A 12364-nucleotide genomic window follows, 5' to 3' on the forward strand; every position below is an offset into this window, starting at 1 on the left:
ACTAGCAGTTTGATGTGAAGGGCCTTGTAAAATACAGGGTTAAAAGTAATAATAAGAAACCGCCAAACGCAGCAAAATCTATGTTAAATTTCATTGCAATAGAGGGCTTTTTCATATGCTTCAAAAAAAGACCAATTAGGTTCTGAATACGTGAAAACTTGAAGGGTCTAACAATTTTTTTTGCATGTGAAAGTAAAAAAAGAAGCTAAAGGTGGTAGAGGATAGGGCTGCTAATTTGCATATGAATTGAATAACTCATAACATACTAACCTACTAAATATATGGTCTGATAGCCTGATTTAATCTCATGCTGGTTTTTCCACAGGTGGCTACAGTGTCAATGGAGGATCTGGGGAAAATACTTATGGTCGGAAGTCGTTGGGGCAAGAGCTGAGAGTTAACAATGTGACCAATCCTGATTTTACCAGTGTTCCGCATGGGAATCGTGCTTTAGCCACAAAAGACATGAGGAAATCACAGGGTAAGGATACCACAGATTTTTCAGGAAAAGAGGATCTCTTTTGGCAGCCTCTTTTGTGTTCAGAATATGAAAAGTTCACTACAATTAGGCAATCTATATGGTTTTTATTTTTTGTGATATATGATTAGATGATGTTGATGGAAACTGTCATCTTGTATTTACTGTTCTCTGCATTGAGACTTGCTCCACAGGTTGGGCAGATTTCTGGACCGTGTGGCTTATGCTCTCAATCTTTTGATTTCCTTTAAATACCTTGAGCCTTTATTCAGGTTAGCGAAATTTGGCAAAGAGATCAAGGGTTCCAGGAAAGAGAATTTGCTCTCACATATGTTGAAAATTGATGCCTGAGTAAAAAGTTGTTAATTAACGAGTCCCAAGTGCGGGAGAACATGCAACAGTGAGCTCAACCGTTATCTGTTCTGACTGGCCTGCAGGTCAACTAGTCATCACATCATACCAGCTGATTAGTCAGTAGATATGTACTCCTGAACCAGCTCCCTCTTGCTCAGCTGAGGATTAGAGGTCAGGGAGGAGCTGGAAGCATCATAAGACTGTGGGCAGGGTCTTGGGAGATGCAGCAAGAGGAAATCTGGAGTTGCAAGAGGGTGCAAGAATGCTGGGCACACATTTTTGAGAAAGAGGGCTTTGCTCTTCCCGCTACTGGGGTTTCAATTGTATATTTTTAAAAATAGAAGAAAGTTATTCCAAGGACTTTTGAATGAAAATAGAAACTTTGTTATGACTAAGCACTGTCAGTTATTGCATCATTTAGTATAAGTGGTAGTTGTGCCACTGACAAAAACTGACTGCTTTATGCCGGACACATTATAAACATAAGGACACAGTGTTTCTCCTCAGGGATATGTATTTCAGAGGAGACAAAAGGTGAAAGAAGAGTGTTCAGTGTACTTTGCGGGTGGGAAAACTGAGGTGCAAGTGGTGATGTGACTGTTGCAAAAGCCTGGTCTTTGGAATGGGTTAAACTCAGAATTTATAATCCCATTCTGGTGTCTTGATAAAAAAATTTAGTCCTTTTAGTGTCTTAAATTATGTCCATGTAGAGGAAATAGAGAATTGTCTAAGAGAATGCTGTGTAAATAATACTTCTGCTAGTGGGCTTGTGCATGAATTTACTATTAGTACTAGCAGAAAATTCACGGTTCCCCTAGGTACAGAAGCACTTCTTCTAATCCTTAAAATGTTAGGAACTGTAGTTGTCTTCTGTGAGTTAGCATGTGGCTGAGACCTTGCTGATTTTTCACAAAGTTGAAGTCATATGGGTGTTCATTAACTAGTGCTTTGATTAGTATAGTTTCAGTTGTGGTCTTGGTTAGTTTATTTTTTTAAATTTATTTTTAGATTATCATTATGGCCCAAGAGACAGCTAACCTTAGGGGGTAATGCCAATGTTCATCAGATATTAACTGAATAAAAAGCTGCCTTTAATAGAGAGTTTTGAACAGTATGTCTTGTACTAGCAGTGGTTAAATGTGTATCTCATACCAGTAACCTTCATGGTGGTAGCTTTGTTTACACAGTTCCGTTTTTAGGATTTTTTAAATGTAGAACATCACAACCATATTTCAAAATAAATAAGTTTTCCATGAAGAGATTACAAACAAAAAGATAAACACAGAGAAGACAACACTAAAAAGTTGCAGTTGTGGATTTAATTAATTCAAGTCTTGTACTTACTGTTGACTTCTCTTCTAACACTGAAGAGTCAGTCATCATTGTTGGGGCTGGGGTGGGAGGGGACAGGATGCTTTTTTAGGGACCTTGCAAAGATCTAGAATATAAAAAGTTTAGTAAAAATAATTTTCAGTGTTTTCCAAACCACTATATCCTAGTTTGCCCTTCAAGAGCAGTATCTAGTGACCTAACCCAGCTATGCTGGTGCAACTTCCCTTGTGCTTGCTGAGTGGCAGAAATCAGTGCAAACTGGGAGACAGAAGTGAAGTGATGTGTACTGTATGTTCCTGGTCCAGGTTTAGTGTTGGTAGAGGGCAGCTGGAAGAATATTGTAAAATAGGCTTATCTTTCTCATGAGGCATATCTGTTGTCTTGGAAAGGACTGTGTTATGGGGTCGCCAGTGGATTGAATTATTCAAGGACAGATCCAAATTTCTGTTTTGAGAGGCTTCATATGTAGACAGTCTAACAGTGAAACAAGTGTGTGTAGGTTTGGTTCAGCCTAAGCTTTCAGGATACATTCAGTAATGTAGAACCCAGTACTTTCCAAGCAGAAGTTTAAGTGGAATTATTCATGAATAGCAGTTGCACTTTTTATTTTGTGTACCATAGTCTGTGTTGATTTCCATTGTAACAAAGCTTTGGAAGAATTTTCATTCTTGTTTGCATATGTTTTATTTCTGAACTATTCCATTTGAACTTTGAAAAAATTATTTTTTTTCCCTGATTTGGTGACTTTCTGCTACTGCCCAGGTTTAAAGAAAATTATAGACATGGTACACACCTGAGCAAGCTGCATCCTTCCTGTTAGTCCTTTTCTTTCTCCTCCAGGGCTGAGCCAATTTCTGGGTGGGTAACTGTGCTAGGTCCATCTTTCTGAAGTTTGTCTGTGTATTTACCATTGGCAAGCAAGCCTTGGACTATAGCAGCTAGCTCAACTCTGGGCGGAAATACAAGGAGATCTTCAGATGCAAGTAGTCATCTCGCAGTGACTGTAGTTACTAGACTGGCACCAACATTCAGGAAGACCTCAAATACTGCTTCAGAAGGTGTCTTTGTTGATCATGATTCCTGCTCACCACACATGTGGCTTTTTGTCCACTACTGAAGACTGTGGCTTCCAGATGAAGTAAAGGAAAAGAAACTTAATACTTTCTAAATGGATATGTATGCCTAGTCTCCTGTAAAATCAGTAACATCTTAAAAGAAGTGCTCTTCATGCCTGTCAGATAACATCTCAACATGTCTTGAGTAGTTCTAGCTAGGAACAAAATGTAGATTTGATCCTCCAGACTCTTATTGCTATTTTAGAGTTTGCTAAGCCTGCCTAATCCTTCAGAATGTCAGGTGTCTTCAAAATTAATTGCTTAAACTGATGCCTGGGAAGAAACCGACTATCAAAGCCTATTTTATTCATACTCTTTTAAAATTCAAAAAATAAAGATGCGAAAATAAGGTTGAGAATATTCTTCATGATGATGACATAGAAGACGTGCTCTCCTGTAGATGATGTCATGACCTGTAAGAGTTACTGGCCTGTGGGATGTGGCAGGATTCTGTAATACATAAGGACACAAAGGGTTTTGTTAAATTTCTTTATTACAAGTTACTACAAATTACTACTAGTAAAGCAAGTATATACTTATGATTGATTACTTATATATACAACTATATTATTCAAAGTGTTACTGGTACAGCACTCACCAAACTTTCCGAGGAGTGGGACCAATTGATGACAGACAAAGTCTCACTTCAGAAATGATCTGCATCATGAGCCTGGAGTCAGTCAGGTGTCCCCAGTGAGGTCCTGGTCTGACCAAGGGATCTTGCGTAGTGAAGTCTTCGCAGGGGGAGCTCTTGGAGGGAAGCTACATTTTGGGTAGAAAGTGAGTAGTTGTTGTTGTTGTATTGTTAGAGACATAAGACAATGTAGGGTACAACCACCTGGAGCCACCAGTAGTGCTTACTAACTACTGTTTTTCACCTGGAACAGCCAATAGATGATGCTGTTGTCTGTTTTCTCAGACCAATCTTTGCTTTTACAGTCTGTATTTCCAGCAGGAGCAGCCAATAGCAGTTGCTGATTCCTGCTTTCCCAGGATGTTTTCCACCATTACAGTCTATTTTTCACCTTCCCAGTCAATAAGTTTTATTGTAGTGGTTTCTTGGTTTTGTGCTTATTGAGGGTATCTCAGGATGCTTCAGGTTCTTGGGTACCCAGCTGCCCTTCAAGGATGCTCCAGGTTCCCAGGCCAGGTTCTCAGGCTAGCAGTTCCCAGGCTGGCAGCCATCATCTTCTGTCAGTATTTTTCCATTATAACTTTCCCATTATAACCACGTTGCCTTTATGGCTGCTCCCATCAGGTGACCGATGTGTTACATACCAGAGAAAAAAGCTGTCCGTAGTTGTCTTGGGTGTTCTCATAAGAGTCATGGTGACTAAGAAAACCTCATCATGTTCTGTGAATACTCTAATTTTAATCACTATGAAACATCTAATGTTAAACTTTTCAAAAGAAACTTCATTTCCTTTTTGCAAATGAGAGAAATGGATAGTTCACATGAATTCATTGTAATTGGTACCTAAATCAGGTAAACTGAGTTGTGACCTTCACTAGTATCAATAGTGTTATTGGTCAACTTAAATTAAATGTTTTCTTAGGAAGATGCTAGTTCTCCTGTATTATGATCCACTTAAATCAATGGCCACAGCACCCCTGCACGCTGTATATTTTCTTCCTCAATAAAGGAAGAGTAGACCTGTTTTCCTTTTCAAAGCAGAGCCCTGCCAGCTATCAGAGGACGACTCATAATCTTTCTTTTGTGCCAAAATGATAGAGAAAATCTTTTTTCTTGGGAGTTGCTTGACCTTAAATCTGGTTCTTTGCTTGAAGAAACAGCATGTTATTTCCACAAGGTTTTCTTTAAATATTGTTTGTTGAATTGTTTTTGTTTATATATTGCCAGAAGTCTGATTTAACCATACCACACCTTTTTTTTTCCCAGTTCCATTTATGTAGAAGGGAACTAAATCCAGGCTTTTGTGTAGAAGTAAAACAGTTCTGCTTAATTCTGAATGAGTTCTATCCAGGTGCTGGGCTGTCCACTGGAAGAAATGAAATATTTTGATAGCTAAATTAGATTTTACATTTAATTTTCCTCATATTAGCTTTAAAACAAATCAGTATTTCTTTACTTTTTTCTCAAATTACTGTCACGACTTACTAAGTTCACAAATACACATTTCAGACAATACAGATATTATTGATCAAATGCCTTAGAGAAGAAATAATTGCCTTTTTTTTTTCCAGAGCGATCGTTGTCTTATTCTGACGAGTCTCGACTGTCAAATCTTCTTCGGAGGATTACTCGGGAAGACGACAGAGACCGAAGACTGGCTACTGTAAAGCAATTGAAAGAATTCATTCAGCAACCAGAAAACAAACTGGTTAGTGATTTTTACTTTTCCATGACACTGGAGTATTTCTCATTTTATAAAACTCTTTTTAAAACTCTTGAATATTGGGATGTGTCTGTGAGGAATATCTTATATACTAGGAATTTATTTCCATAACAAAGGAAAGTGTATTCCTGGATTGCCAGTCCTTTTTCTGGCTTTCAGGAAGTTTTTTATTGCTGGATTACTTATGACTTATTGCCTTAAAACAAACTACTGAATGCATGAGCTGTAGGAATAACTATGGCATGCATGTGGATTTTTTGACTGGCTTCAGCAATATCTTCTGGATCCTTCAGCAAGCAAATAGAGGAAAAAGGAAGTAAAATGTGTTCTTGTCTTATTCAAGAACTGTTTCTGTATTATAAATTAAAAATATGCAGATATTTATACAGTCTTGTGAATAGTTTATCTTAGAGTTACTCAGCTTTCTAGCTAGATACCTTTGTGGATTCCTTTTATGGGAAGAGAACAAAATAAGTCTCTGGTTTTTTTAAGTCTCTGTTTTTTTAATGGGTTGTTGAACTCTCTAGTATCCTCAAGTGTTCCTTAAGGATTTGGGGGGAAGTATCCCCATGTAAGTATACGATTTCAATATTACTTATTTTGAAGTTAAGTATTAAGAGTATTTTGTCTGACCCATCTCCCCCACTGTTTTGAAGAGCTTAGGAGTTCTCCAAGTATTGAAAAAGCAGGAAGTGATGGTTTAATACCCTGCCACTCATTTACAGGCAGTGCTATGATATTTCAGTTGTGGGTTATGTGTCTATCCATATCTATAATAAGTTGGTTGATTCTCTCATTATATATTAATTAACCAGTGGTAATTGCACTCTTTTCCGAAAGGTGTGACACTTAAACATTGAGATTTTTCTATTCTGTGCACCTAGCTGTAAGCAGACTGTGTCCAAGCCTAGTTGATACTTCTGCTTTCCTCTGAAACAAAATCCTTGTTAATACAAGGGTTTGGGGAGTAAATGCTTTCCATGATTATTCCGTGGTTGTTTGTTTTTTTTGTTTTGTTTTTAATTACTTCCATTATTTGCAATGCATTTTTTCCCCAGTTTTTTTTTGGAACTGCATTTTATTTATGCTTATTGGTATCTCAGAACATACTGGAATTGCCATTCTAATATCTAACTCAGTGGTGACAAACTTTGTCCTTGTTAGTGGTCAGAATGTCAAAAGCTTGTCACTGAAAAATTTCTCTTTAAACTTCTGCCAGCTTGCTAATGAGAACAAGATCAAGTCAAGGTCATTATTTTGCAGCTCAACTCACTAATGTGATTTTTTTTTTTTGGTGCATATTGGGAAAACAGGTATTTCTGGATGTGTTTATTGACAAGCACTGGTTCATCAATAATGTTTCATTCTCCAAAATAGTATCCTGTTTCTCTGAAAGTCAGGATTGCCTAAGGAGAAATTTTAATACTTCAGATTGTATTATTTGATCATTTAAATATTCTGCTGATATAATTATTAGTTAGCAGACTAGGTCTTCAGTAGACGCTATTGGTGAGCTGTATGGTGAGTCTTATATTTGTGATGTAATGTTATCAGCAAGAACTAAACTTAGAACAAACCTTGATAGCAGGCTGCCAGTGTATTTTTATAGCTACTGTAAATAACTATGAAATATAACATGTAGGATAATATTGCAGTATTGCTTAATATAGTTCATGCCAGTCTGCAGTGGCCGTGGAAAGCATAAAAGCATTCTATTAGGAAACAGAATCGGCAGTGGTGTTTTTAATGTGGGTGTAAACAGGACCTAGTTTGCAGAAATTATTGTGCCATTATTATGCGTATGCCTTTTGTGTATCTTATAGGTACTAGTTAAACAACTGGATAATATCCTGACTGCCATTCATGATGTACTCAATGAAAGGTAAGCTGGAAAAACTAAGCAGTTTGAAGGCTTTAAAGAGGAAAAATAATGGTAACATTAGGTTTGGATTTCAGTATAGAAATTGAATAGAGGGGGGAAAGGTTGAAAGCAGTTAATGCTCTAATTTTGCATGGGTGTGATGTTGCAGCAATAGGACAGAACTGGGGGAGAGTTAAGACTCTCTTAGGCGTATCAACAATACTGTTAGATTGTGTAGAGTACACTTTGTATGGAGAGAACTTGGATGCACAAGTGTGGCTTTTATGTTGTAGGTAATAGGAAGTCTGTCTCAGCTGTGTTTAATGACCTGGGTATAGTAGTGCAGCGCTGTGGTTGTCTAGTTTGCAAATTGATCTTAAGTTTTTTTCAACTTCTAATCAATTTACATCCACCTAAGAGCTCAGGTATGTGTGGGCTTTTTGGTGTTTAGTTCAGTGTTACTACCCGAAGTCAGCTGCATGTTAAGAATTTTCTTGCTTGGATAGTGCGTTGCAAGTAGAACAGCCCATTTATTGCATACTTTTATTCAAGTTGATTTATTCCATAGAAATAATACTTAATAGAATTTTTCAGATTATTAATTTTTATTTTAGATTCATCTGTGCTGCCATTGAGTAAGAGAGAAGCAGCTTCATTTATGCAGATATTTTTCTTCTTTAGAAAATGTTTTAATTTGTTCATGGTTTCTTCTGTTCTGCTGTCATGTCTGGAGATTCCACATTTCTTTTTTTTCTCCCCAAAAATACAGTAGCAAATTGCTTCAAGAACTGAGACAGGAAGGAGCTTGCTGTCTTGGCCTTCTTTGTGCTTCTCTGAGCTATGAGGCCGAGAAAATCTTTAAATGGATTTTTAGCAAATTCAGCTCATCCACAAAAGATGAAGTTAAACTTCTTTATTTGTGTGCAACCTACAAAGCACTAGAGACTGTAGGAGAAAAGAAAGCCTTTTCATCTTTAATGCAGGTAAGTCTACGAGTTAAAACAGGATTATTAATGTTTTTTCTAGTGCAGTGCTTGAATCAACTTTTTAAATTGGAACGAACAGTAAGTAATGCTATGTTGACATAATAAGTAAATATAATTACAACTGGGAGGGAGCTTTCCGAATGGGATTCTCTGATTCTGATTACATTAGAAAGGAATGTCAGCTCTTTGTAGGATGATATATATTTTGAGGTAACTTTTTAGTATATATTGCAGATCCAAAAGGAGAACTCAAGTGGAATGGTATACAAAACCCAACCTGTTAGGAGCTTTGTGCTACCTCCTATTTACAGTTTCAAACTTTAAGTGTAATTAGATCTGAGAGGAAGTAGGATGTGTGCAGACAAATCTGGTCCCCTGGTTCAAGTTCTAGGCTCTTGTAATTTTGGGTGTAGAACAACTATGTCCAGGTTTGTGCTCCAATTTAATATTTACTTTACATAGCCATAAAGCTTCAGCAGGAGAAACAGGAACTTAAAACAACTAGTTGTTCTGTGGCCAAAGAATTAAAGAAAACAGTGTCCCCAAGCCTTGACCTGGGTCTGCCATATTTCAAGCAAACACCCACTTCAAATTAATATTTTCATGCAGTAGATATGATGATTTTTGTTTTTCCTTCTTGCAGAAAGCGTATTGAGGTGTGTTTGAATCAAAATAGTTTGCTAAAAGGTGTTCAACGCTGAATAAATCTGTGTGTACCTAATATTGTAATCTTTTCACATTGTTTTGATGAAGTGAAATGTTTAGTGGCTTTGCTTTACTTTTTAGCTTGTAATGACCAGCCTGCAGTCCATTCTAGAAAATGTGGATACACCAGAGTTACTGTGCAAATGTGTCAAGTGCATCCTTCTGGTGTCCCGATGCTACCCACACATTTTCAGCACCAATTTTAGGGTAAGCATGCTTTGTCCTCTGTGTTTTCTTTCTTGCATAGAAATGTTGGTGCAGCAAATTGGGTGATTAATCTTTTTTCAAAATTGCTTTCCAGGACACAGTGGACATACTGGTTGGGTGGCATATAGACCACACTCAGAAACCTTCGTTGACTCAACAGGTGTCTGGTAAGTTTGGCAAGAGTCGCTAATGTAGTCCACTCTGGCTTGCAGATGATGTGGGTTTACTTACATGTCTGGTCCTACTGACACGGAACTTAACATAGAACCAAAATGAGTTTCTGGCTACACAACAAGATACTTTGTTCTGATCTTTTTAGTAAATTTGTATTTGCCATTTTATGCAATATCTGGAAAAATTGGATACTTTATTCAGGCTACACTTAAACATCTATTGTTTTGTGTAACTTGTTAAAAATTTTTAAGCTTATAGGTCTTAATATATTCTCTGTGAAAGAATGTATTTTCACCTATGTAATTCTGGAAGATTTATGTGGTAAAGATACTGTACTGGCATTTAGGAAATAGTGAAACTTCTTCCTATAGTTATAGCGGTTGTCTTGGAGTTATTCACAGCAAGTCCGTTATGTTTCCTGTGTCATAGTCCTAGATTCTGTCCTTAATGTTCAACTGCAGTAGGGCAGGAGTGAACATTAAAAAGAATTTGTCAAAGGGACAAAGCAGGAAAATAGAATTTATATTTATAAAAAAAAAAGTTAAGATTTTCATGCAGATGACCTTATCTTACCTTAGCAACTTTTACCTCAGGCATATGCAACTAAAATGAAATTTTCATATGTTACCTTGTTGCCCTGTTTTAACTGCTGTGGTATTTTTATACAGGATGGCTGCAGAGTTTGGAGCCCTTTTGGGTGGCTGATCTTACTTTTTCTACCACACTTTTGGGTCAGTTTTTAGAAGATATGGAAGCGTATGCTGAGGTAAATACGAATTTATGGTATATGCCAGAGTTAACAGTTGTGGATTTCTTAATAAATTCATAGCTGTGATTCTTATGGATGCATTACATTTGTAGAAAACAAAATGTTATGATTTTCCTGGGGAAAAGAGGATCGAATTATGGAGTACACTTAAGGCATGTGTGATGACAATCTATATGAATCCTCATGAACTACTTAAGTAGTACCATAGCCAGGCTTTCAGCTGTTGTTCATTGAGAATATAATGTTTTAATAAATAAACAATTAACCAAACAAGAATACCTTAATTTTCAAAAAGTTGCAGTGAAGACATTTCATGGTCTTTCCTTGGTATTTTCTGTAATTGTCCAACTTCAGAGTTTTTCAGAAGTAGTGACTATTGGTAGGAGAAGAATTCTTAATGCTTCCATAGAATAATGGCAGATGTGTCTTTTTTTAATAAAGTAACAGATTATATTGTGGAGAAAAGAGAAATAGAAAATGAAAGTATATTAACATACTTTGTTTTGACTTTGTAACCTTTGCTTACTTAACAGGCCACAGAGTTTATCTGATGCTGTCATTAAAGGAAGTGTTTTGGATTTTTTTGGGGGGGAGAGGAGTGCTGCCTTTTTCTTAAGGTGTATGTGCTCCTATGTATATATGCTCATAACTAGATTATGTTCTATTATGTATGTTAACGCGCAGATCCTATGGGTGAAATTGTACTTCCAGCATAATCTGTTTCACTCAAAGGAGAATAAATAATTTGATTTTATTAGTGTAGTTATATGTACACCAAAGCTTCTGATGGTACGACTTTTAAGAGTTAGGATTCACAGACCTCTTTGGCAGTGTCAAGCCCACAGAAGCCTGTGCTGCTGTGACTGTAGGCACACAGCTGAAAGTGATTAGTCAGTGCAATGAGTTGCTCCTTATCAGCTTGTCTGCTGAACTGGACAACATGCGTATTAGTCAAGGAATAGTTTTAAGATAACGTGTGTTAACTTAAGTCATGGAGGAGGTGGTTCCAGCTAGTGTGTTTTTTATCTCACAATGGAGTAGACCAAGGCTATGTCTATACTAATGAGATCAGTGCTTCTGGGAATGTTCCTGGGCACTGATGCCAGCTGGCATGAAGCAGCCTGCTAGTAAACTCATGGTCTCCACATCAAGGTAGCTGCATGTAAGCAATGTGATGGGAATGGCCACTCAAACATCCTGACTCCCATTTGTGAACGGGAGTTGTTTGGGAGAGTGGTGAAAGTGTGCAGGTGACTTGTAACAGTGCAGCAATATGGATGATGATGTTCCAGGGGCCAGGTATATCGTACGCTTCTCTTAATTTACAAGATACAGTCTGAGTACTCTGTTTCAGTGGCTAAACTAATGAGCAGCATCTCATTTCTGCTCTGTCTTGCTCAGTGTCATTGTGTGCCTATATCCCATCTTCATATGTATGTGAAGTTAGAGATATTGGATAAATATATCTATAATGGGATAGTATCTGTAATCTGTCTGGAAAAATAGATGAAGTATTTTTAATGTCATATTTTAATCTTTTATCCATGTATTATAACTATTAATGACGTGTACTGATATATAAAACTTCTGTGCTGTAGGACCTCAGCCATGTGGCTTCTGGGGAATCAGTAGATGAAGATATTCCTCCTCCTTCAGTATCACTGCCTAAACTGGCTGCACTTCTTCGGGTTTTCAGTACTGTGGTGAGGAGTATTGGGGAACGCTTCAGCCCAATTAGAGGACCACCAATTACAGAAGCATATGTAACTGATGTAAGAATTCAAGTTTTTCTTCTCATATTTCTGTGTTGCTGACGTGATTTATCACCATATAATGATGGTATTCACTGATTTTGTTTAGGTTTTGTGAATTTTACATGAATATGAATATGTATATGCTCAGCTTTGAGGAAATGTATTTTCTTGAAGTATGCTACAAGAATTTTATTAAATATTAAGGTATAGATTGTGATAGTGGCACGTGGGAGTCATATATAGCAGAAACCAACTTTTAGTCATTTTACCTT

General features: G+C 37.1%; 1 protein-coding gene across 3 annotated transcripts in view; it reads left to right on the forward strand.

Annotated features, from left to right (window-relative positions):
• The window catches only part of SMG1 (SMG1 nonsense mediated mRNA decay associated PI3K related kinase), a 66254-nt gene that overhangs the window by 13494 nt on the left and 40396 nt on the right, over positions 1–12364 (forward strand). For all 3 annotated transcript variants that reach the window (XM_064461798.1, XM_064461800.1, XM_064461799.1), the window contains 8 exons: positions 326–481; positions 5485–5621; positions 7460–7518; positions 8267–8480; positions 9270–9395; positions 9490–9562; positions 10238–10335; positions 11937–12110. In XM_064461798.1, the coding sequence (XP_064317868.1) occupies positions 326–481; positions 5485–5621; positions 7460–7518; positions 8267–8480; positions 9270–9395; positions 9490–9562; positions 10238–10335; positions 11937–12110 (1037 nt within the window). The remainder of the gene's footprint in view (positions 1–325; positions 482–5484; positions 5622–7459; positions 7519–8266; positions 8481–9269; positions 9396–9489; positions 9563–10237; positions 10336–11936; positions 12111–12364) is intronic.

The sequence above is a fragment of the Phalacrocorax carbo genome, chromosome 10, assembly GCF_963921805.1.
Source record: "Phalacrocorax carbo chromosome 10, bPhaCar2.1, whole genome shotgun sequence".
Classification (NCBI taxonomy): Eukaryota; Metazoa; Chordata; class Aves; order Suliformes; family Phalacrocoracidae; genus Phalacrocorax; species Phalacrocorax carbo.